At 39.8% G+C, this 21,849-nt stretch overlaps 1 protein-coding gene across 6 annotated transcripts in view; it reads left to right on the top strand.

Annotated features, from left to right (window-relative positions):
• Positions 1 to 21,849, top strand: part of LOC109248852 (zinc finger protein 37A-like) — an 87,804-nt gene that overhangs the window by 9,534 nt on the left and 56,421 nt on the right. For 2 of the 6 annotated variants that reach the window (XM_019418895.2, XM_019418896.2), the window contains exons 2-5: positions 1,582 to 1,708; positions 1,985 to 2,074; positions 13,968 to 15,026; positions 15,985 to 16,110. In XM_019418895.2, coding sequence (XP_019274440.2) covers positions 1,582 to 1,708; positions 1,985 to 2,074; positions 13,968 to 15,026; positions 15,985 to 16,110 — 1,402 coding nt within the window. Of the gene's footprint in view, positions 1 to 1,581; positions 1,709 to 1,984; positions 2,075 to 13,967; positions 15,531 to 15,984; positions 17,660 to 17,727; positions 17,947 to 21,849 lie in introns of those variants that run through there. The other 4 variants (XM_019418891.2, XM_019418892.2, XM_053910140.1 and 1 more) reach the window with 3 other exon arrangements.

Here is a 21,849-nt window from a genome sequence, read left to right as displayed (position 1 = left end):
TCCCCACCCCACCCCCCACCAAGTTGTTCTCTGTATGAGCTTGTTTTTTGTTTTTGTTTTTTTACGATTCCACATGTAAGAGAGATCACATGGTACTTACTTGTCTTTCTCTTCCTGACTTATTTCACTTAGCATCATGCCATAAAGTCCATCCATGTTGTTGCAAATGGCAAGGTTTCACTCTTTTTCATGGCTGAATCATATTCCGTTGTATATACATACCACAATTTCTATATGCATTCATCCGTAAGTGGACAGGTTGTGTCCATATCTTGGATATTGTCAATAATGCTGCTGCAAACATGGGGTGTATGTATCTTTTTGAGTTAATGTTTTTATTTTTTGGGGGGGGTGGGTAAATACTGGAAGTGGAATGCCTGGATCATATGGTAGTTCCACTTTTAATTGTCTGGACAGCCTCCATACTGTTTTCCACAGCACCAGTTTACATTCCGACGCACAGTGCCCAGTGTTCCCTTTTGTCTGCATCCTTGTTAACACTTGTTCCTCCTTGTGTTCTTGATAGCCATTCTAACAGGTAGGAGGTAATATCATTGTGGTTTTGATTTGCCTCTCCCTAATGATGAATGATGTTGAGCATCTTTTTTATGGGCCTGTGTGTCTTCTCTGAACAATGTGTATTCATGTTTTTTTGGCAAGTGAGTTATGTGAGTTCTTTATATATTTTGACTATTAGTCCCTTATGAGATACAGGAGTCAGGAATATTTTCTGTGTTCAGTAGGTTTCCTTTCTATTTTTGTTGATGATTTTCTTTGGTGTGCAAAGAAACATTTTAGTTATGATGTACTCCTATTTATTTCTTCTTGTGTTGTTTTTTTGCTTTTGGTGTCAAACCTAAAACCATTGCCAAGACCTGTGTCAAGGAGCTTATTATTAGCACCTCTGTTGTTGTTTTTTTTTTTAGGAGTTTTATATGGTTACATGTTTTCCTGTTTTCTTATATGCCTTGTGATTTTTTGATTAAACATTGGGCATTTGAATTTAATAATGTGGTGGCTTGGAAATCAGATTCTCCACAGTCTGCAATGTTTGCTGTATTTTCTTACTGTTTTTGTTTCTTCTTACTTATTTATTGTTTGATGGTGGTAGGCTCTCTTTGTGCCAAGGATCAGCCTGATGTATAAATGTAATGTCTTCTTAGGTGTGGATTCTTTAATTCCTGTGGCAGGTATGTCTTTGCGGGTTTCCTTATGAGAATATCTTCTTTGAGATCAGAAAGAGTATTTTATTCCACTTGGAATTGTCAGAACCAGGGCAGTTCCAGGTACATGTGTGCACTCAGATCGTTTGCATTAAAGAATAAATTGATTCGTCAGTGGTATTTCTACTCTAATCTCTTTTTCACTCGCAAAGTCTAACACAAAACAAGGTGTATATATATATATATATATATATATATATATATATATATATATATATATATATAGTAGAGGTTAGTAACATTATCTGGTCAGTTTTCAACGGCAAAACATGTAAGAATTTGTTGAACATCTTTTTTTTTTTTTTTTCATATTTCCTGATTCTGACTACTTTAGACTGAGCACAATGTGCTTTTGCAGGGATTATTGTCATTCGGGGATGTGACTGTGGGCTTCACTGAGGAGGAGTGGCAGCGCCTGGACCCTGCTCAGAGGACCCTGTACAGGGACGTGATGCTGGAGAACTACAGCCACCTTGTCGCAGTGGGTAGGTAGTGCTTGTTTCTCAGGCAGGCCTCCAGTTTTTTATTTACAGAAACCTGTAGAGTTTTTGTAGACTACAGTAATATTTAGCTTTGGAATTTGGAGGCCAAGGATGGTTTATCCCTTTTGGTTGTCACAAGGAATTTGTTTCCCTCTGTCCCATAACAGGGATTAAATTAAATTTTTTTTATTGTGTAGTCTTTGAGTTATACTGTCGTCCACCTTGAGAAGTCCTGAAACTCATCCAATTTGTCCCACGTGATCCGATTCTTATTCACAGGGTTATCCATTCCTAAACCAGAAGTGATCCTCAAGTTGGAGCAAGGAGAGGAGCCATGGATATTAGAGTCCCCAGGCCAGAGTGACCCAGGTGAGTCCGTCAGTGTGAGTCAGTTGGAGTTTAGGAGGAAATTAGATGATAAAGCATTAGTTGAGAGCTTAAGGTCATTGAAATGGTCTTTGAAGTGGTCTTCAGGAATCACTGTTTAGAGTCTCTGATGAGCCTTTGGAAGTGGCATGTTGACTTGACTGAAATGTTCAGTGTCCCTGAATCACCCAGAATCTCCCAGTGTCACTTCTGTGTACGAAAGGAATAATTATATTGAATTAAGTGCACACATCTTAATATATACTCTCTATATATGCTATATATGTGTATGTGGACCATATGTATGTTCTGTGTGTGTATATATATAGTATCTGGCTTCTTTGGTTCAGTATTATGTCTTTGAGAAACATTCATGTTGTGTGTATGATTAGTTTATTGCTGTATATTGCTGTGTAGCATTCCATTGTGACTATCCCAGAGTTTATCTCTTTATTTTTATAGTACATATTAAGGTTACATACTCGTTTTGAAACCTATTTGGTTTGAGTTTTAAAGTATTTAAGCGTCGATATAAATAGTCTTGTGTGTGTCTTTTGGAGGAAAAATTGTTTTTAAATCTTTGAAATCATATCTTATATATCTATATTTATATCTATCTATTTATATATTAAAAGTTCATTCATTTATTTTGAGAGAGAGAGCATTCATGTGAGCAGGGGAGGGGCAGAGAGAGAGGGAGAGAGAGAATCCCCAGCAGGCTGCATGCTGTCAGCACAGAGCCCAACACGAGACTCGATTTCACATGTCATGGTCTCACATGACCTGAACTGAACGCAAGAGTTGAATGCTCACTGGACTCAGCCACCCAGGCGCCCCTAAACTCTTAACGTCTGTTAGATGTGTGACCAGAAACAGGCTTGCTGGGTACAGAGTAGCTACATATTTAGCTTTATCAGTATTTTTTAAACAGTTTTCCAAAGTGGTTGTACTACGTCATATTGCTACTAGCAATGTGTGAGAGTTTTAATTGCAGTTCATCATTCACTTGGTATTGTCAGCCTAATTAATTTGCTATTCTAGTTATTGTGTTGTGCTATCTTGTTCGGTTTTATCCCATTTCTCTGCTGACTCATGATGTTGTGCATCCTTTCATGTTTGTTGGCTTTTTGGATTTCCTTTAGCAAAGCAACTGTTGACGTCTTTTGTCGATATTATTTTATTGGGTTATTGGTCTTACTGAATTCTAGAATTTTTAAAGTATATTTTGAATATAAATTTTTGGCAGATGTATGTAGTTATTGAAATCTTTTCTGAGTTATGACTTGTCTTAGTCTCTTGATGACTTCTGAATACGGTTACAAAGACTGTCCTTTCCCCTGCTGAATTGTGGTTTTTTCTTTGTCATTTATTGAGTGACCATATATTTGTGGTTTTCTTTCTGGACTTCTGATTTGTTCTACTGGCTGATTTATCCTTCTTCACGACAATACCACTGCTTTTTATTTTTATAACTGAATTATAAGTTATGACGTCTGGCAGTGTTAGCCTTCTGGGTTGGCTATTTTCTTTTTTTTAATTAAAAAAAAATTTTTTTTTAATTTATTTATTGTTGAGAGAGCACGAGCAAGGTGGGGCAGAGAGAGAGAGGGAGAGAGAGAGACTGTCTCTCTAGACAGAATCTGAAGCAGGCTCCAGGCTCTGAGCTGTCAGCACAGAGCCTGACACAGTTCGAACTCAGAAACTGTGGGATCATGACTTGAGCTGAAGTCGGACATTTAACCAACTGAGCCACCCAGGTGCCCCAAGAACATGTTTAGTCTACAAAATATATTAAAATAATTTTTGTGATGCCAGATATTATGGATAATGCATTGCTACTATGAGCTTTTGCATTTTCATATACATGTTAAAAGCACCTTGTCAATTTGTACAAGTACACACACACTCCCTACACCTACCTTTTTAGGGCTTCTATTGGGATTGCATTGCTCATTTTGGAGAAAATTGACATGTTCATAATACTGAGTTTTCCAATCCATGACCATGGTATGACTCTATTTAACTCTTCTTTAATTTCTTTCTGGTTTTTTAGTTTTCAGTTTAGTAGTTTTTCCCATCCTTCATTAAATGTATTCTTTGTTTTTTTAAGTTTTATTTGTTTAAGTAGTCTTTACACCAAGTGTGGGGCTTGAAATTACAACCCCAAGATCAAGAGTCACATGCTCCTCTGACTGAGCCAGTCAGGTGCCCTTTAGTAAATATATTCTTAAATATATTTATGTTTTCTTATGCTATTTTCATTTTTAACCTTATGCTATTCATACTATTTTATTCTCCAGTTGTTTAATGCTAACATATAGAAAAACATTTGATACTTGCACCCTGGCTTTGTATCCTGCAACTTTGCTAAATTTACTGATTTTGGTAGTTTTATAGATTTTTAAAAATTTCATAGGTAAACAATTGTGTTCTCTAGGAATAAAGACAAGTTTACTTCTCCTTCCTAATGTTCATACATTTTTTTTTCTTAGCCTGTTGTACTGGTTGAGAATGCCAGTGATGTGATGTATAGAAGTGACGAAGGTGAACATTTTTGTCTTGTTCTTGACTTCAGGGAGAAACTGTTGGGTGTATTATTATTAATTTTGACTTTAGCTGAAGGATTTCTATAGATGTCTTTTATCATTTTGAAGAAGTTCTATTCCTAATTTTGCTAGGAGATTTTTTTTTTTTTTTAGATCATGACTGAGTATTGAATTTTGTCAAATGCTTTTCCTGCATGTATTGAGATAGTCATACTTATTTCATATTTATTATGTTAATATGGTGAGTGATCTTGATTGATTTTCAAATGTTAAACCAACCTGATATGTTTGAGATACGTTCTTCTTCATCATAATGTATTTTGCTGTTATAATCACTGAGTTTGGCTTTTCACTATTTTGTATAGGGTTTCTCTGTGTGCGTGTGTTCACGAGAGCTGTTATCCTGTAATTGTCCTCATCGTAATCTTTTCAGGTTTTGGGTTGAAGACTGTACTACCTTCAAAAGATGAGTTGGGCGGTGTTTCATACTTTTCTATGTATGATATTATGTGAGATTATGTTATTTTTTTTAATGTTTGAAAGGTTTCACCTATGAAGCCATTGGGTCTGAAGTTATCTCTTGGTGGAGATTATAAATTTCAGACTGTTAAATTTTTAGTATTTGTCTTTGTTAATTTTACCGTAAATACAATATACGAGTATTGGTACGAGTATCTGGATCAGAGCAGATGAATTATTATTTATGTAAAGCCAAGTAACAATTTTGTGGTTCTGGTGTACCTCGATTTCTTACTCTCCGAGCAATAAGAAAAACCAGGGGTCTTGCACATACATGCAGAATTGGTATTTTGGGTGCAGAACACCGAAAAAATGAATCTGGGTGCTTGCATAGAGGAGAGAGGTAGTTGTCCCCCTACCCTTTTTAAAGCAGAGAGCGGAACCTTTGCTCCCTTAGAAAGGAGCCCAAGTTCACACTCTAATCCTTTGGACTATGAGTAAATTTCTTCAGGGAAAAAGACGGTTATTATCTCCAGCTATGTGTGTGTGTATGTATGTATGTATGTACTTTTTAAGTTCATTTATTTATTTTGAGAGTCAGGGGAGGTTCAGAGAGGGAGGATCCCAAGCAGTCTCCACGCTGTCAGCACAGAGCCCCACATGGGACTCCAACTCATGAACCATGAGATCATGACCTGAGCCAAAGCTGCGAGTTGGACGTTTAACTGACTGAGCCACCCAGGCGCCCCTGTCTCCAGCTGTATACCCAGGATGGCATCAGGGTCCCAGGTCCAGCATGCCCACTGAACTGTAAATCTCTCTAGAGTGTGTCCCTATCTCATTAGTCATTAATTACTTTCCAAGCCTCATTCTTGCACCTTAAGCTCCAAGTTTTATCGAGATTTGCTCAAAAAGTCCTAACTGTTCAGTAGCATAAAATTTATTTTCCCTACAGTCCCACAGTACCATTCGTCTTATTTCTGACTTCTGGGCAGTTTTTCTGTGTACGTGCCATTCTTCATTTTGTTTTAGTCTTGAAACAGGTTTGTATGCTGAAAGCTAGATGCTCTTCACGTTTTTCCATTCACCTTTTACCTGGCCCAAGGTGGTAAACCAGCTGCGGCAGCATTTATTGATATTTTGTACAGACTGTGCCTTGGTCTGTGTGGAAGAAGTCTGTGGCACGCTCTGTGGTCCATACAGCCGTGGCCAGCCAGTTAAAACTGACTTGAATGCCTTCCAGGCTGAGGCAGGGTCATGAAGCATTTCAGCTCAAGGCAGGAAAAGATTCTGTCCCTCTTTCTAACAGAACACCTGCACTGTAGGTGACACTGCTCACAGAGTGCATGTCTGGGGTCTGTTCAGCACCAGGTGTTTGCTCACATACTTGAGTGTTTCTGATAACCACCCCTGGGTGCAGATCACACTTCAGTTTCAAGTTAATGCCACACACACACACACACACACACACACACACACACACACACAATCTCAGAGGGTATACTGGAAAATAAAAATTTTGCAGTTGTTAGCACCACCTGCCCCCCCTGCCTCCATCGTGGCTTCTCACTGTCTGGTAAGCTTTAGACCCCCACCCCAGTACCAGTCTAAATATTTGGTTTTGTCTTCTTTTCAGGCAGTCAGTTCCAAACAGTTCTGCTTGTCCATGACGCCATTTCGTCCATCCCCTTCCCTGTGGTATGCATGATACCCACAGGTGCTCCGAGCTGCTGTCTTGTGACACCAAGCAGGGATGGGAGAAACAGCTGCCAACTTCACTGCCAGGGATTCGCTGCAGTTTGTAGTTGGGTTGAAGAGCACGGGCGGCATTTAGCGGGAGCAGCAGAGGCATTGGTCCTCTGGGAGGAGAACTCCCGAGAGCAGGTCTGACAGCCCTGTCCCCATGCTGCCATAAAGGTTTGCTTTCCAGGTGCCAGAGAGTTTGCTTTCCTTCCGTCATTACAAAGTCTGCGTGTCTTAATGGAAACTGCAGCTTCACAGTCTTTCCAGCCCTCCTCCACTCTTAGCCAGACCTTGCATCTGGAAGGGCCAGGTACAAGGCAGACCACAGCTCTGTAACAGAAGCGTTTTCATACAACTTAGAATTAGTTCTGATGCTTGAAACTGTTTTTTGGCTGTGTTCTGGCCTGGAGTCGCTGTCAGGGAAAAGAGATCCATCATGCCCACCTGAACGGTCAGGGTGAGATGTTGAATTTGCAAAAGAGGTCCGTGTACTACCTGCCCCCATAGTCACCCTTTTTCCCCTAATCGTATCCAGGAAATAGCCTGGAGACCATCCCTTTTGAGGACAGCTGCATTTAATAGACTGCTTTGCTAAGGTGTGTGTGCCAAGAAAGAGGTAAGGGAAATAGACTCATTCTTGCTCATTATTGTAAAGTCACAGTAGTGAGATATCCTCTAAAGGAGTTTAAAATTGAGATCGATTCCCTGTCCCAGAATGGGTGCTCCCTACCCCCCCACCTTGCACCTTCCACAGGAACATGAGCTAAGAACACAGTCAGCTCCTGTAGTCTGGGCGGTGCAGGCCCCGGCACCAGAAGTAGCCCTCTCCACGATTCTGCCAGGATTCACCGTGTTTCCACAGCCCACAGTGCCTCAGGGTGGCTTTCAACATTGTCATGGTCAGAGTCCTGCCACTGCACAGAGGGACCACACCTGCTTTCACACCTGCCTGGCAGAGCTGAAGGACACAGCGGAGCAGCAGCCAGGAGAGAGCTCTGTGACTCCATCAAGGCCTTTCTTGCTGGGTTTTATTTTAAAAAGTCTTTTTTGGGGGCGCCTGGGTGTCTCAGTTGAATGTCCCAACTTAGGCTCAGGTCATGATCTCATGGTTCAAGAGTTTGAGCCCCGCTGCGGGCTCTGTGCTGACAGCTCAAAGCCTGGAGCCTGCTTCGGATTCTCTGTCTCCCTCTCTCTGTGCCCCTCCCCCACTTGCAAGTGCGTTCTCTCTCTCTCTCTCAAAAATAAATAAACATTAAAAAAATGAATAAAATAGAAAGGCTTTTTCACCTTGCCAGTGGTAGATTCCAAGTTGATCCACTCAAAAATGGGTTCAACAGGCTAGAGACCCATTATCACTCTCCAGTAAATCAGGCATCACAGTTTAACAAGAGCTCATTAGCAAGTTCAAAATGATTTTTCCAAAAGGCAGCTAGCTCCCAAAGTGTCTCTCTGTCTGGACAGGCCCTCCCTAGTTCTGTTCTTCTGCACACGGCCCTCCCTTAGGCAGATCATCAGTCTTGCAGACTTGTTCTGTCTCCAGTACTGTAAGATTCTACACATGGACACTAAATCCTCACCCACAGACACTTCTTCCCTTGATAGGGACGACTGTCTCTGGGACTTACACCAAATTGTTTTCTGCCACATCTTTGGACGTAGTAGCCACAATACAGAGCTGTTTTTAAAAATTCCCCCTTTTTTTGCTTAGTGCAAAATTCGCACCTACTCCTAGAAGCTAAATTCAGCGTTGGGTGTTGGCTGGGGCAGAGCTGGGGCTGCAGGGCTGCCATGGAAATCTTTTTAGGAACCCTCCCCCCCACCGCCGCCTTTTAAAAGTTCTTTGATCCATGGTTCATGGGTTGCTTAGAAGGGAGTTGCTTCTAAAATCATTCTTTTGTAGTTATCCTTCAGGTCTTGAGTTCTGATTTAATACAGAGAAGACTCTTTGTGTGATTTCAGTGGCTTGAAAGTTGTTGATGTCTGTTTGTACTTGAGAAGGATATATGTTCTACAATTGTTTCGTGTAGTGTTTTATAATGGTCTTCTGGTCTTCAGGTCTTGTGTATCCTGATTGTCTTTTGTCAGCCACTCTGTCAGTTACTAAGAAAGGTGTTTTAAAATCTCCAAGTATGATATTTCTTGAAGCTGTATTATTAGGCAGACAGAAATTTATGATTGTTATATCTCACCTTTTAATGGACTCTTGAACCACTATGTGGTGCCTGTCTCCGTATACGCAGTGATGCTCTTCCTTCGAGTCCATTTCTGGTATTAACATCGCCACACCAGCTTTCTGTTCTTTAGAGTTTGTAGGATATACTCTGTTTCATCCTTTACTGCCAGCCTTACCACACTCTAGTTGTTGTTAAATCTAGTCTGACATTTTAAATTTCTTATTTAGACTGTTCAGTCCATTTATGTTTACTGGTATAACTGGGCTTAAGCCTGCAGTCCTATTTCGTGTCTTTATGTACCATTTCTTCTTTCTTCTGTTATTTCTCCTTTCACAACTCCTTTTGGGTTTTTTAATTATTACTTTCTTTTGCCTCTATTAGCTTTTTATAGTTATATAGTCTTTTTTATAGACTAGTTATATAGTCTTTTAAAAAATTATTAGCCTTTTAGGGGTTACACTGTATGTAACAATATGCATTCTGTTAGGGCAGAACTGGAGAGACGAGTGGATGCCGGCTGTGTGGTGATGTTCAGTCGTGGGAGCTGTATGAGAGCTTCTTGCTCATGAGTGCATATAAACCAGAGGTGTGGGCTTGTGGCTAAATCCTGGGGCACCACGAGGTTTAGAAGTGATGACGATGAGGACTGAGCAGTGGGGACGGTGGGGGAGTCTGAGGATGGAGTAAATTTGAGAGAAGGTGATACTCTGGAGGCCAGAGAAGAATTTCAAGGAGAAGTAAAGGACCTCAGGTTTGAAGACAGAAACATAAAGTTGGCATTTTAACCTTGACTTCTTAGAAACAGGAAGAGCTAAGACCTGCCAGTCAAACCCCACTTTGAAAGAACAAGCAGAAAGCTTAACTGTCAACAACAGAACCAGTGAAGGGTTGCCAAGAGCAGGGAAAAACGGGGTGGAGGTGTGTGCCCAGCTGCCACGTCCGAAGGTGTGACCTCGGATCGTCGAACGTCATCTTACAGAACAGGAGGAAGGACTTTTAGGATGCTGGTAGATCTCTGTAGTTTCTTTGTGAGAAGCAGAGGGCTGGAGTGGACTCCACACTGGGGGCTGGATGAGGACTCACACACACAAGCTCTGTTGGAAAGATGCAGGCCATCTGTGAAGTGGTAGAAAGTGCAGAAGACTTTGATACTTGAAACAAACCAAAGACTTCTCTCGGTTGGTTGGAGACCGTAGTAAAGATTGAGGAGAGCACGCAGTGCCCTTGTTAAGAAACATAACACGAGATGGATTCAAAGTTATTATGAGAAACAGGAGAAGACAGGACAAGCAAGTGGCAGGTGAAAAACAATTCACTTGAAAATGTTATCATGTAATGTCTGAATATTGTCACTAGTGTTTAATATAAATTAACAATGAAACATGGTTTCTGGTGTACGAGAACATAAGAGAGGCAGGTCGTTCATTCTGAAGGGGATAGTAAGACCACAGGAAGGTGTGTTATGAACTGTGTTATACCATAGGAAATAATTCTATGTTATATCATAGGAAATAATTGAAAAAAAGAATAAAATCACTGCAGTAATCAAAATTAAATTGATTAAAAAATTAAATTAAATTAAATTAAATTAAATTTAAATTAAATTTAAAAAAAAACAGAGGTAGAAAAGATATTGCAGGGGTGCCTGGCTGGCTCACTCGGTGGAACAGAAGATGCTTGATCGCAGGGTTGTAAGTTAAGCCCCATGTTGGGTGTAGACATTACATAAAAATCGAGGAAAAACAAAAAGATATTGCTGAAAATAAGTAGGAGACATGGAGGTTGTAAATGAGAAACCTAAACAGAAAACAAGGTGTGGAAAGAGTGCCTGACATTGAGTAATGGCTTCTTGTGTTCATCACGTGATTTATATTGCCAAGAGAAGCTCATCGACTACTTCGGCATACTTCTCGTTCCACGTCTGCCCATCAGGAAATTAATTCCTGGTCATATAGTTAGGTAATTATAGTTTATAGAGGCTTCTCTTCCTATCAGTATTTTGATCCTCCAAAGAGAAAGATCTTAGTTTCACTCCTTAAAAATCTAGTATTACACATTAATGATTTTGCTTGACTGTGGAGCCACATAGAGCCAGATTTTCATAATAATGCAGAAAGCCATTACCACAAATTCTTTACAAACTTACATGCCAGCTCATCAAGCATGTAAGATATGTTAGATTCTGACTTATTCTGTGTACACTGACACAGAGACTGAAAAAAATCGTGTCTATTATCATCCTTGTTTCTTATCAGAAGTAGCACACACTCATTTTAAAATTTACTATGGAGTGTGAAAGCCAACCCCGTGTCATCTCCCTCAGATGAACAGGACATTTTTGATGGGGTTTATATGGATGTGTTAATAGCATTTAAATATTTATTTTCATTATAAACTAACATTAATTATTAATGTCATAATATTAAGTACATTGTTCTATACATGCTTTTTAAAAAGTTTTCAGTAACATTTTACCATATTTGCTGGTTTTTTTACAGAAGTTTTTTTTTTTTTTAAGTTTATTTATTTATTTTGATAGCATGAGTGGGAGAGGGGAGAGAAAGGGGGAGAGAGAGAATCCCAAGCAGGTTCTGCACTGTCAGGGGCTCAAACGCAACAAACCATGAGATCATGATCTGAGCCAAAATCAGACCCTTCACTGACTGAGCCACCCAGGTGCCCCAGAAGTATTTTTAAAAGTACAGACGTTAAACCACTAAACCTTTCAGTATGATGCCTAAAATTTGTGTTTAGTAAAGCTGTGCAGTTAATTCTGATAAAAACCGTTTGTTAAATACCATTGACTTCATATCTGTTCAGTGTTGAAAGAAAATCATAGGTAGAGTTATGGTTGCCAGAAACATAGTTGAATGAAAATCAGAGCTGCATGAAATATTTAAAAATTTAGTATTTGGGGTGCCTGGGGGCACAGTCGATTGGGTGTTCAACTCTTGATTTTGGCTTAGGTCATCTAGTGGTTCGTGGGATTGAGCCCCTTGTCAGGCTCTGCGGTGATGTCACAGAGCCTGTTTAGGATTCTTTCTCTCCCTTTCTCTCTGTACCTCTCCTGTTCACACACACTGTCTCTCAAAATAAATGAATAAACATTAAAAAAAAAAATTAGTGTTTAACAAAGACAGTGTTACCGCAGTGTAGTTCATGTTTGTGGTAAAGTAAATTATACAAACAGATTTTTTTTAACTTTTTATTTTAATCACCCAGTGCTTATCACGACAGGTGCACTCCTTAATCCCCATCCCCTATTTTACCCATCCCCCCACCCACCTCTCCTCTGGTGACCATCAGTTTGTTCTCTATAGTTAAGAATCTGTTTCTTGGTTTCTTTCCCTTTTTTCCCCCCTTTGCTTGTTTGTTGTGTTTCTTAAATTCCACATACAAGTGAAATCATACAGTATTTGTCTTTCTCTGACCGGCTTATTTCACTTACCGTTACATTCTCTAGCTCCACCCATGTTGTTGCAAATGGCATGATTTTATTCTTTTTGATGGCTGAGTAATATTCCGTTGTATATATATACACATACCACATCCTCTTTATCCATTCATCTATCGATGGACACTTGGGCTGCTTTCATATCTTAGCTATTGGAAATAATGCTGCTATAAACATTGGGGTGCATGTATCCCTTTGAATTAGTATTTTTGTATTCTTTGGGTAGGTACCCAGTACTGTGAGTGCGGGATCATAGGGTAGTTCTATTTTTAACTCTTTTGAGGAATCTCCATGCTGCTTTCCACAGTGGCTGTACCAGGTTGCATTCCCACCAACGGTGTATGAGGGTTCCTTTTTCTCCGCATCATCACCAATACCTGTTGTTTTATGTATTTTTATTTTAGCCATTCTGACAGGTGTGAGGTGATATGTCATTATGGTTTTGATTTGCATTTCCCCGACGATGAGTGATGTTGAGCATCTTTTCATGTGTCTGTTGACCATCTATCCGTATGTTTTCTTTGGAGAAATGTTTGTTTATGTTTTAGGTCTTTTTTTTTTTTTTTAACAAAAGAGGCTGAAAATTATGGGGAGATTTGGGAAAGCAACTTTTTAAAAATGTTATTGGACTGTAAGCTAATGGAGTGAAAGAATATAAGATTATGAATGAGAATGAGCAATTTATAAGGGACAAACAGCTGGGCTTACCAGAGTAAAATATATTCATTCTAGATTTGTAAATTGACAGCTTGATTCTAAGCTGAATCTGGATATAACTGATATGTTCTCTTCAGTGTGATACCATTGTAAAAAATATTGTCAGTTCTTAGGTTATAGGACTCAATAGTATTATTATGGGTTTTGTACAGTATTGTATGATATATCATTACAAATATAGTATTGTAGATAGCAGAGGAGTAAAGGTGAGCATGCATAACCAAAAAAATATTAAAGTAAAGGTAAATGACAGTTTTAGGACCAGGTTTAGAATTGTAGGTTTTCATGTTTTGCAAAGATATAGAAGGGTGTGTGTGTGTGTATGCAGGATTGAAGACTAATGTTAAATCAGGTGAGATTTGGTTGGGGGAAAGCCAGAAAGCATTGGAAGAGGGTTTGATGGTTCACTATTGAACAACTCAGATGGAATAAAGGAAAATATCTATAAATCAGAAAAGAGCTGTAAATATGATCCTGTGGCAAGGCTGGCTTGACCACTCATTGATTTTGCTATTTTGTTGTATGTTTTTATTGCTAGTGATTTAGATCTAGTAACAGAATTAGATATTAGAGATTGGGTTATAGTACTATTCTCTTTTGAATTAGAGTTCTTAGAAATTTGATTTGTTGCTGTTGTGTAGAATGGAAGAGAGAGATGAAACTGGAAATGTGTATACTGTTGTCATAATCTAGATGTGAGAAGATAATGACCTAAACTTACCCACTCCCCAAAACGTAACTAATTCTGTTTCTCCTAATTTTCCTGTCAACTAATCTTCCTTGTCACTCTATTTATATTTCAGAATTAATTAATAGCAGTAGAAACTATTCAAGAAAGAAGTTCAATGAGTTTAACAAAGGTAGAAATTGGCTCCATAATGATAAGCATGAAGGAATTTATTCTGAAGAGAAACTTTATAAATATAATAAAAATGGGAATGGCCTCCATCTTAATGAAGATTTTGTTCACCGTCAGAAAATTCAGATTTTGGAGCAACCTTTTGAATACAGTGAATGTAGGAAAGCTTTCCATGAGAATTCACTCTTTGTTGTACATAAGAAAACTTACACAGGAAAGAACTCCTGTGAACACACTGATTATGGGAAGATCTTCTGTGATATGTCATCCCTCATGGCTCATCAGAGAACACATCCAAGAGAGAATCAGTATGAATTTAATGAATGTGGAGAAAATTTCTTTGAGGAATCCATTCTCTTTGAGCATCAGAGTGTTCAGCCTTTCAGCCAGAAGTCAAACCTCATTCCAGTTCAGAGAAGCCACTCAATTGACAATGTGATTAAATATAATGAATGTAGAACGTTTTTCAGTGAAAAGTTAGTCTTTGGTGTACAACAGAGAACACAACCTTATGAGTGTCATGATTGCGGAAAAACCTTCAACCAGAAGTCAGCCCACACAAGACATCAGAGAACACACACAGGGGAAAAATCTTGTGAATGTCAGGAATGTGGGAAAACTTTCTACAAGAATTCAGACCTCATTAAACACCAGAGAATTCACACAGGGGAGAAACCTTTTGAATGTCAGGAATGTGGGAAATCCTTCAGTGAAAAGTCAACCCTCACTCAACATCGAAGAACACACACAGGGGAGAAACCGTATGAGTGTCGTGAATGTGGGAAAGCCTTCTCGTTCAAGTCAGTCCTTACTGTACATCAGAAAACACACACAGGGGAGAAGCCCTACGAGTGTTATGAATGTAGGAAAGCCTTTCTTAGAAAATCAGACCTCATTAAACATCGAAGAACTCACACAGGGGAGAAACCTTATGAATGTAATGAATGTGGGAAATCCTTCTCTGAGAAGTCAACCCTTACCAAACATCTGAGAACTCACACAGGTGAGAAACCCTATGAATGTATTGAATGTGGGAAGTTTTTCTGCTACTACTCGGGTTTCACAGAACATCAGAGAAGACACACAGGGGAGAAACCTTTTGGATGTAATGAATGTGGGAAAAACTTCCGTCAGAAGTCAGCCCTAATTGTTCATCAGAGAACTCACATAAGACAGAAACCCTATGAATGTAATGAATGTGGGAAATCATTCTGTGTAAAGTCAAAACTCATTGCACATCATAGAACACACACAGGGGAAAAACCCTATGAATGTAACGTATGTGGAAAATCATTTTATGTGAAGTCAAAACTCACTGTACATCAACGAACACATTTGGGGAGAAACCCTATAAATGTAATAAATGGGGGAAATCACTCTGGGTGAAGTCAAGATTTTATAGAAAAAGAATGCAAAAGGGGAGAAAAATCTGTTGCTGTAATGATTTTGAAAACATCTTAGGTCTAAAGTCAGTTCTCACAATACAGGAGAGAACTTATAGAGGGGAGAGAATAATATGAAGCTATTGAATACAGAAAACTTTAGTGCTGGAATTTGAACCATAGAATATATCAGAAATCTCAGAGTGGAGAACACCTTATCAGCAAATCACCCAAAGCCACACCTCACAAGTTAGAAACCTCTATTAATGTTCATAGGGTAGAAAATACTTGATCCACAGGCTATAGAACATGCACAGATTGTAGGAAGCTATAGGAAAGCATTGTGCTATTTTATTGTGTGTAGCATCTCAGTGGATATCAGTAGTTACTAGATAAAATACATTATTTTAAATGTGTGGGAGCTTTAAGTTAAAATCTAAGCTTATGCATCAGATATTTTGAATTGAAGGATCTCTGGCAATTTAAGGTGGAGGATGATTTTCATTTAGAAATAGCTTTGTATTTTTGTTGAGATGCAATTTGGCCCATTGCTGGGCTTGTTATTCCCCACTGTTTAAGGTATTAGATGTGAAAACACAGCACGCTGGGACCAGCAGTTGGAAGCAAGTCAGAGGCTCATGCATCTGCAGAAGAAGAGAAGATTTTTAGCAAGAGGACCCACCAGGAGGACTTTCGGATGCCCAGGTAGAGAGAGAGGTTCTGGATTGTTGGCTCATGGACGGGCAGCTTGCCAGCAGGATGTGTTCATGCTTCTGGGGCAGACTGTTGAGAGCGGCTCATCCTGGCCTAGGGGGTCAGAGGGGAAAGGTGGGTTGCTGCACGCACAGCTTAGTGGAGGCAGTAGAAGTTGAGTGCGCATGAAGCGTCGGTGGTCTCTTCCCTGGCAGGCATTGACGTTTGTCTCAGTGTCACCCTGCTGGGGTGACTTGCCATACCCCGCTCTGTCTCTCCACATACTTAATACTTCCATAGGTGATGTAACAATTTCCAAAAAACGTAATAGTCACATACAAAAATGTATTCTTTGGAGCACCAGCGTGGCTCATTTGGTTAAGCATTCAACTCTTGATTTTGGTTCGGGTTGTGATCTCATGGTTCGGGAATTTGAGCCCCATGTTAGGCACCATGCTGAGAGCGCAGAGCCTGCTTGGGATTACCTCTCTCAGCCTGCCTGCCCCTATCTCTCTCTCTCTCTCTCTCTCTCTCTCTCTCTCTCTCTCTCTCTCTCTCCCCCTCTCCCTCTCCCTCTCTCTCAATAAACATTTAAAAATGCATTCTTAAATATAAAGCTTTAAAAAAGCACAAGTAAAAATAAGTAAATTAAAAAACACAAGTAGATTCCAGTGCTGGGTAGTAACTTGTAGCAGGTCGGTGCCCTAGTGAGAACAACTAGAGAAACATCACAAAAAGCATCTGTTTCAATGCAGCTTATTGCTGCAGGAGCAAAGAGGACTAAAGGTAAAATTCAGGAGAGGAGTGAGTCACAGAAAGTTCCCCGGGCAAAATGCACCTGTTTCCCCTGGGAGCATTTGCCAGCTTTGGGCACAGAGGAACCTGAGTCCTGAGCTTGGCTCAGGTAGAGGGTGAAGCTCGTAGCGAGAGGGCGGAGACCAGAAGCCAGCAGAACTTTCAGCAGTCAAGGCTGGAGTGAAAATTTCTTCAACATTAGAGGCTTAAGCCTCGTAGCTAGTCTCAAATTTTTAGAAGATTGACTCAGGACGGGAAGGAGCCTGAAAAGCTAGGCCGAAAGTCGATTTTATTCAGGACAGAGAAAATGATTGGAATTCAGTTCCAAAAAATGATTGGAACTGTCAGTAGGATGGGCCCTTGGCGAGCACAGCATGCTATCAGTAAAGGTAAGGTCATACCAGAGGTCAGTTGTACAAATGATACCTGATATTAAAAAAGAGCCAAAACTTCCCAGAAAGAAAACTCTGAGTACAGTTGCTTTCACTGCAGTTATTCCAAATATTTAAGAAGGAAATAATAGGAAGCTCCCATGACCTTTTCCAGAGAATGGAAGATGGAACTTTTCTAATTCATTTTGGGGGCATGGTACAACCTTGATACCAAAACCTGTAAAAGACATTTCAGGAAAGTAAAGTTACCAATATTTTATGAATTAAGGTGAATAATCTTAAAAAAAAAAATCCAGTCATATCCATGGACCAAGTAATGTTTATTAGGGGAATCAAAGGATTTACTATTTAAAATTAAATCGATTTGGCCAGTTCTTCTTCCTCTCACATCCTCCCTTCTCCCTTGTGCTTTCTGTGTTTCTCTTCTGCCTTCCGTTCCTAGAGTGGAAGTCAGAACAGGCCTGCCACAAGGGATGAGAAAGGTGTGGTGATGTGCACACTTGCATCAGACGTGTTGAATGCAGCTGGAAGAGATGATCATCGTGGCTAAAGTATCGATAACATTGAGCAGATGAGAAAATGTGCTGAGGATGATGAGAGCCAGATCAGAGAAGGTTTTCATGAAAATGGAGAGGGGAAAGTTAGAAAATCCTGGGGTGTTGGATTGGAATGTAACTCACGGAAGTGTGTGTGTGTGTGTGTGTGTGTGTGGTGTGTGTGTGAGATGGATCTGTCTGCTGAGAGGGCCTACACACAATGACACCCCAGGAGCAGTGTGCACACCAAATACCAGGTTACTAATGTCTAAATGCTGTCCTCCACCAAAAAAGGGACTGTCTCCGGAGTGATGGCTGGTTTCAGGTAAAAGAGGGGGAGAAATACACGATGAACCTGAATCATCTTACCTGCCAGACAGTAAAAAAATGTTCAAATAATCATGGAGTCAAAAGAACCACCTTGGTCAGGTTCCACTGGCCAGATTTGAGACAGTTTGAACATAGCGTCAGAATTATTAATTCCCATTAATAAAATGGGAGTCCATTAATGTATAGTGATATAGATAAATTTGTAAATTCATAAAGGAGAAGGGAAGACTTGTACAAAAGAATGCCAGTTAATAAATGTAGGGAGAATAATGGACATAGAAAAACACCATTGGGCAACCATTGGAGGGGCAGTTGATTCAGGAGGTAGTTGTCAGCATAGACTAGAGTCTGTGAGTAGAGCTTTGATGAAGAACAGGATATGGCATAATCTTCAGATATCTCCCCACAAAATACCCATCAGCTGCAGAGGTGAAAGGGTGATTTTGTGATTAAACCTGGCAGACACCGGCATGACCAGGCCATCAAAGTTCACCTCACCAGTGGAGTAGGACAGGTCAGCATGATGTGTCCCCTGATGAGATGGACTGAGAAGAGGCAGCATCATCTGTGTGGCATTTTCGCCAAGAAAGCACGACCTGTAGGATGCCTGGATAGCTTAGTGAGTTAGGTGTCCAACTCTTGATCTCAGCTCAGGTCTTGATCTCAGGGTCATGAGTTTAAACCCTGTGTTGGGCTCCACACTGGGTGTAGAGTCTACTTAAAAGAAAAAAGAAAAGAAAGCTTGACCTATGTTTATTTAGGAAGAAACATCAGGTGAATCCATATGAATGGTTATTTTAGTGAATGCAAAGCCTATAGTTTTTTATTATGTGAAAGATACGAAAAAGACTGAGAGGCTGTTTCAGATTAGAGGTGACTGGAGATAATTTTAAAATAAAAATGAAGACCAGACATTGGTAGAACAGTTGGCAAAATTCAGTGTATGGATTGGATGGTCGTGCTTATCAATGTTTGTTTCCTGATGTGGATGATTGCTGGGTGGTTCTATAGGTTAGTGCCTTTGGAGAAAATACACACTGGAATATGTAGAGGTAATGGAGCCTCATGGCTGCAGCTTGCTTTAATTTTTTTTAATGTTTATTTTTGAGAGCAAGACTGAGTGGGGAAGGGGCAGAGACAGAGAGAGGGAGGCATAGAATCCGAAGCAGGCTCCAGGCTCTGAGCTGTCAGCACAGAGCCCGACACGGGGCTCGAACTCACAGACCAGGAGATCGTGACCTGAGCCGAAGTTGGACACTTAACCAAGTAAGCCACCCAGGTGCCTCTGCAGCTTATTTTTAAATGCTTTAGACAAAGGCTAATAGAGAGAGAGAGAGAGAGAGAGAGAGAGAGAGAGAGAGAGAGAGAGAGAGAGTGTGTGTGTGTGTGTGTGTGTGTGTGTGTGTGTGTGTGCGCGCGCGCGCGCCTGCGCACACAGCGCGAAGGACTGATGGAGGAGATGCAGTGCGGTTAGGAGAATCTGTCTGAGGGGGATATGGGAGTTTTTTGGTACTGCGCTTGTGACTTTTTTAAGGGTGAAGTCATTTCAGAATAAATGTTTACAAGTTTAAGGTAGTTCATGTAACCTACCACATTAGTAGAAAAAATAAATGAAGCCATTTGATTATTTCAATAGATGCAGAAAACGTATTTGATAAAAACTTTCCTTTCATGGTTAAAAACCAACAAAACTAGGAACGGAAGGAAAGTTCATCAAACACAAAAGGAAACCAACATACAGCAAATATTATACTAAATAAATAAGTATTGACCTATATCTCCCTGATATTAATGAGACAAGAATGCTTGTTACCACTTCTGTTTCACATATGACTGAAGGCTCTAGCTCGTCAGTAAGGCAAAAAGGAAGAAAGTTTAAGGCCTGAAACTTGGAAGATTGAAGTGCCAACTCATTATTGGTAGGTGGTATCATTGCATGGAAAAGTGAAAAAAACTTACGGAGAAGTTACTAAAAATGGTGAACTAGCAAACTCACTGTGTAAAAAACTACAAATAGAAAACAAGTGATAGCAGGACAGTTGTATCCACCCAGGATACGGTAGCAGAGACCAGATCTACCTACCTGCCAAAAAAAAAAAAAAAACGGAAAAAGGAAACCGATAAAATCCAGGAAATAACTGTTTTCATGACAGGGGACATCAGGCAATAAAGGGGCAGTGATCCCTATAGGTGATGGGTAGGTTCACTATATTGTGATGGTTTTTCAGCTATATTTATCAAATTATATCAAGATGTACACTTTAAATTTTTTTTAAGTGTTTATTATTTTTGAGAGAGAAAGAGAGCAAGCATGGGAGGGGCAGAGAGAGAGGGAGACACATCGGAAGCAGGCTCCAGGCTCTGAGCTGTCATCACAGAGCCCAAGGCAGGCCTCAAACTCATAGACTATGAGATCATGACCTGAGCTGAAGTCGGCTGCTTAACCGACTGAGCCACCCAGGCACCCTGTCAAGTTGTACACTTTAAATACTGTTACATCGCTGTTAAGCTTACAGTATTCCAAAAACGGTAAGTTCTAGAAATCCAAAAACTGCACCACCACCAAATTAAGGGATATTAAAGATCAAAATAAATGAAAGGATATACATAACTGTCTTGATGACTTTGAAGGCTCATTTCCCCAAAACTGAGTGGTAGATTCAGTGCAACCCAATCACCATCTCACAGCAGGTTTTGTTATTGGAAATTAGCAAATCTGAATTTAAAATGTATATTCAGGGGCACCTCGGTGGCTCAGTCAGTTAAGCATCTGACTCTTGATTTGGGCTCTGGTCATGATCTCCTATGGTCATGAGATCAAGCCCCACATCACACTCTGCGCTGGGTGTGGAGCCTCCTTAAGATTCTCTCTCCCTGTCCCTCTGCCCCTCCCCTGCTCATGCTATCTCTCTCTGTCTCTGTCTCAAAAACATGTATATGCAGATGCAGTGACCATAGCTAAGACAATCAAAATAGAAAAATAAATCTGCAGGACTTAGATTTTGGATATCAAGACTGTGGTATAGGCACAAGGATAAACAATGTCCAGAAACAGGCCCCAATATCTTAATATATGATAAAGGTGACACTTTAATATTGTGGTAAAAAGATGGTAATTTTGATAAATGGTGAGTTAGTCAGCTCTGTGTGTGTGTGTGTGTGTGTGTAAAGAAACATTTTGACTGTAGCCACCCACTATACACAAAGACTTGTTTGGTGTGGATTGTATATCTAGATGTGAAAGTAACACTTTTAGAAGAAAAAGTATAGGCGAACACCATAGCTTTGGTTAAGACAGCTTAAACAAAAAACAAAAACCATAGATACACTATATGTTAACTAATTTGGATTTAAATTTAAAAAAAAAGTGTAGATAAATTTGAGAACATTAGAATTAAAAAGTGCTGTTTGTTCAAAAACAAAAACCAAACAAAAACCAACAGCAACAACAAAAAAACATGAGTTAAAATGCCAGCCACAGCCTGGGAGAAGATAATTGCAATGCATATATCAAACCAAGGACTCTTATAAGGCATATATAAAGAACTCCAACAAATCAGGAAAGGAAAAGTGAGCAGCAGATTGAACATAATTCACAGAGTGTATTTAAGTGACCAGTAAATGTGGAAAGTTGCTCAATTTCATTAGTCAGCAAGGAAAAGCAAATCATAATGAATATGTGATTACCAGTATACACC

The sequence above is a fragment of the Panthera pardus genome, unplaced genomic scaffold, assembly GCF_024362965.1.
Source record: "Panthera pardus isolate Hobbes unplaced genomic scaffold, ASM2436296v1 HiC_scaffold_22, whole genome shotgun sequence".
NCBI lineage: Eukaryota > Metazoa > Chordata > Mammalia > Carnivora > Felidae > Panthera > Panthera pardus.
Note: the sequence above shows the minus strand (reverse complement) of the source record. Positions and strands in the feature narration are given on the sequence as shown.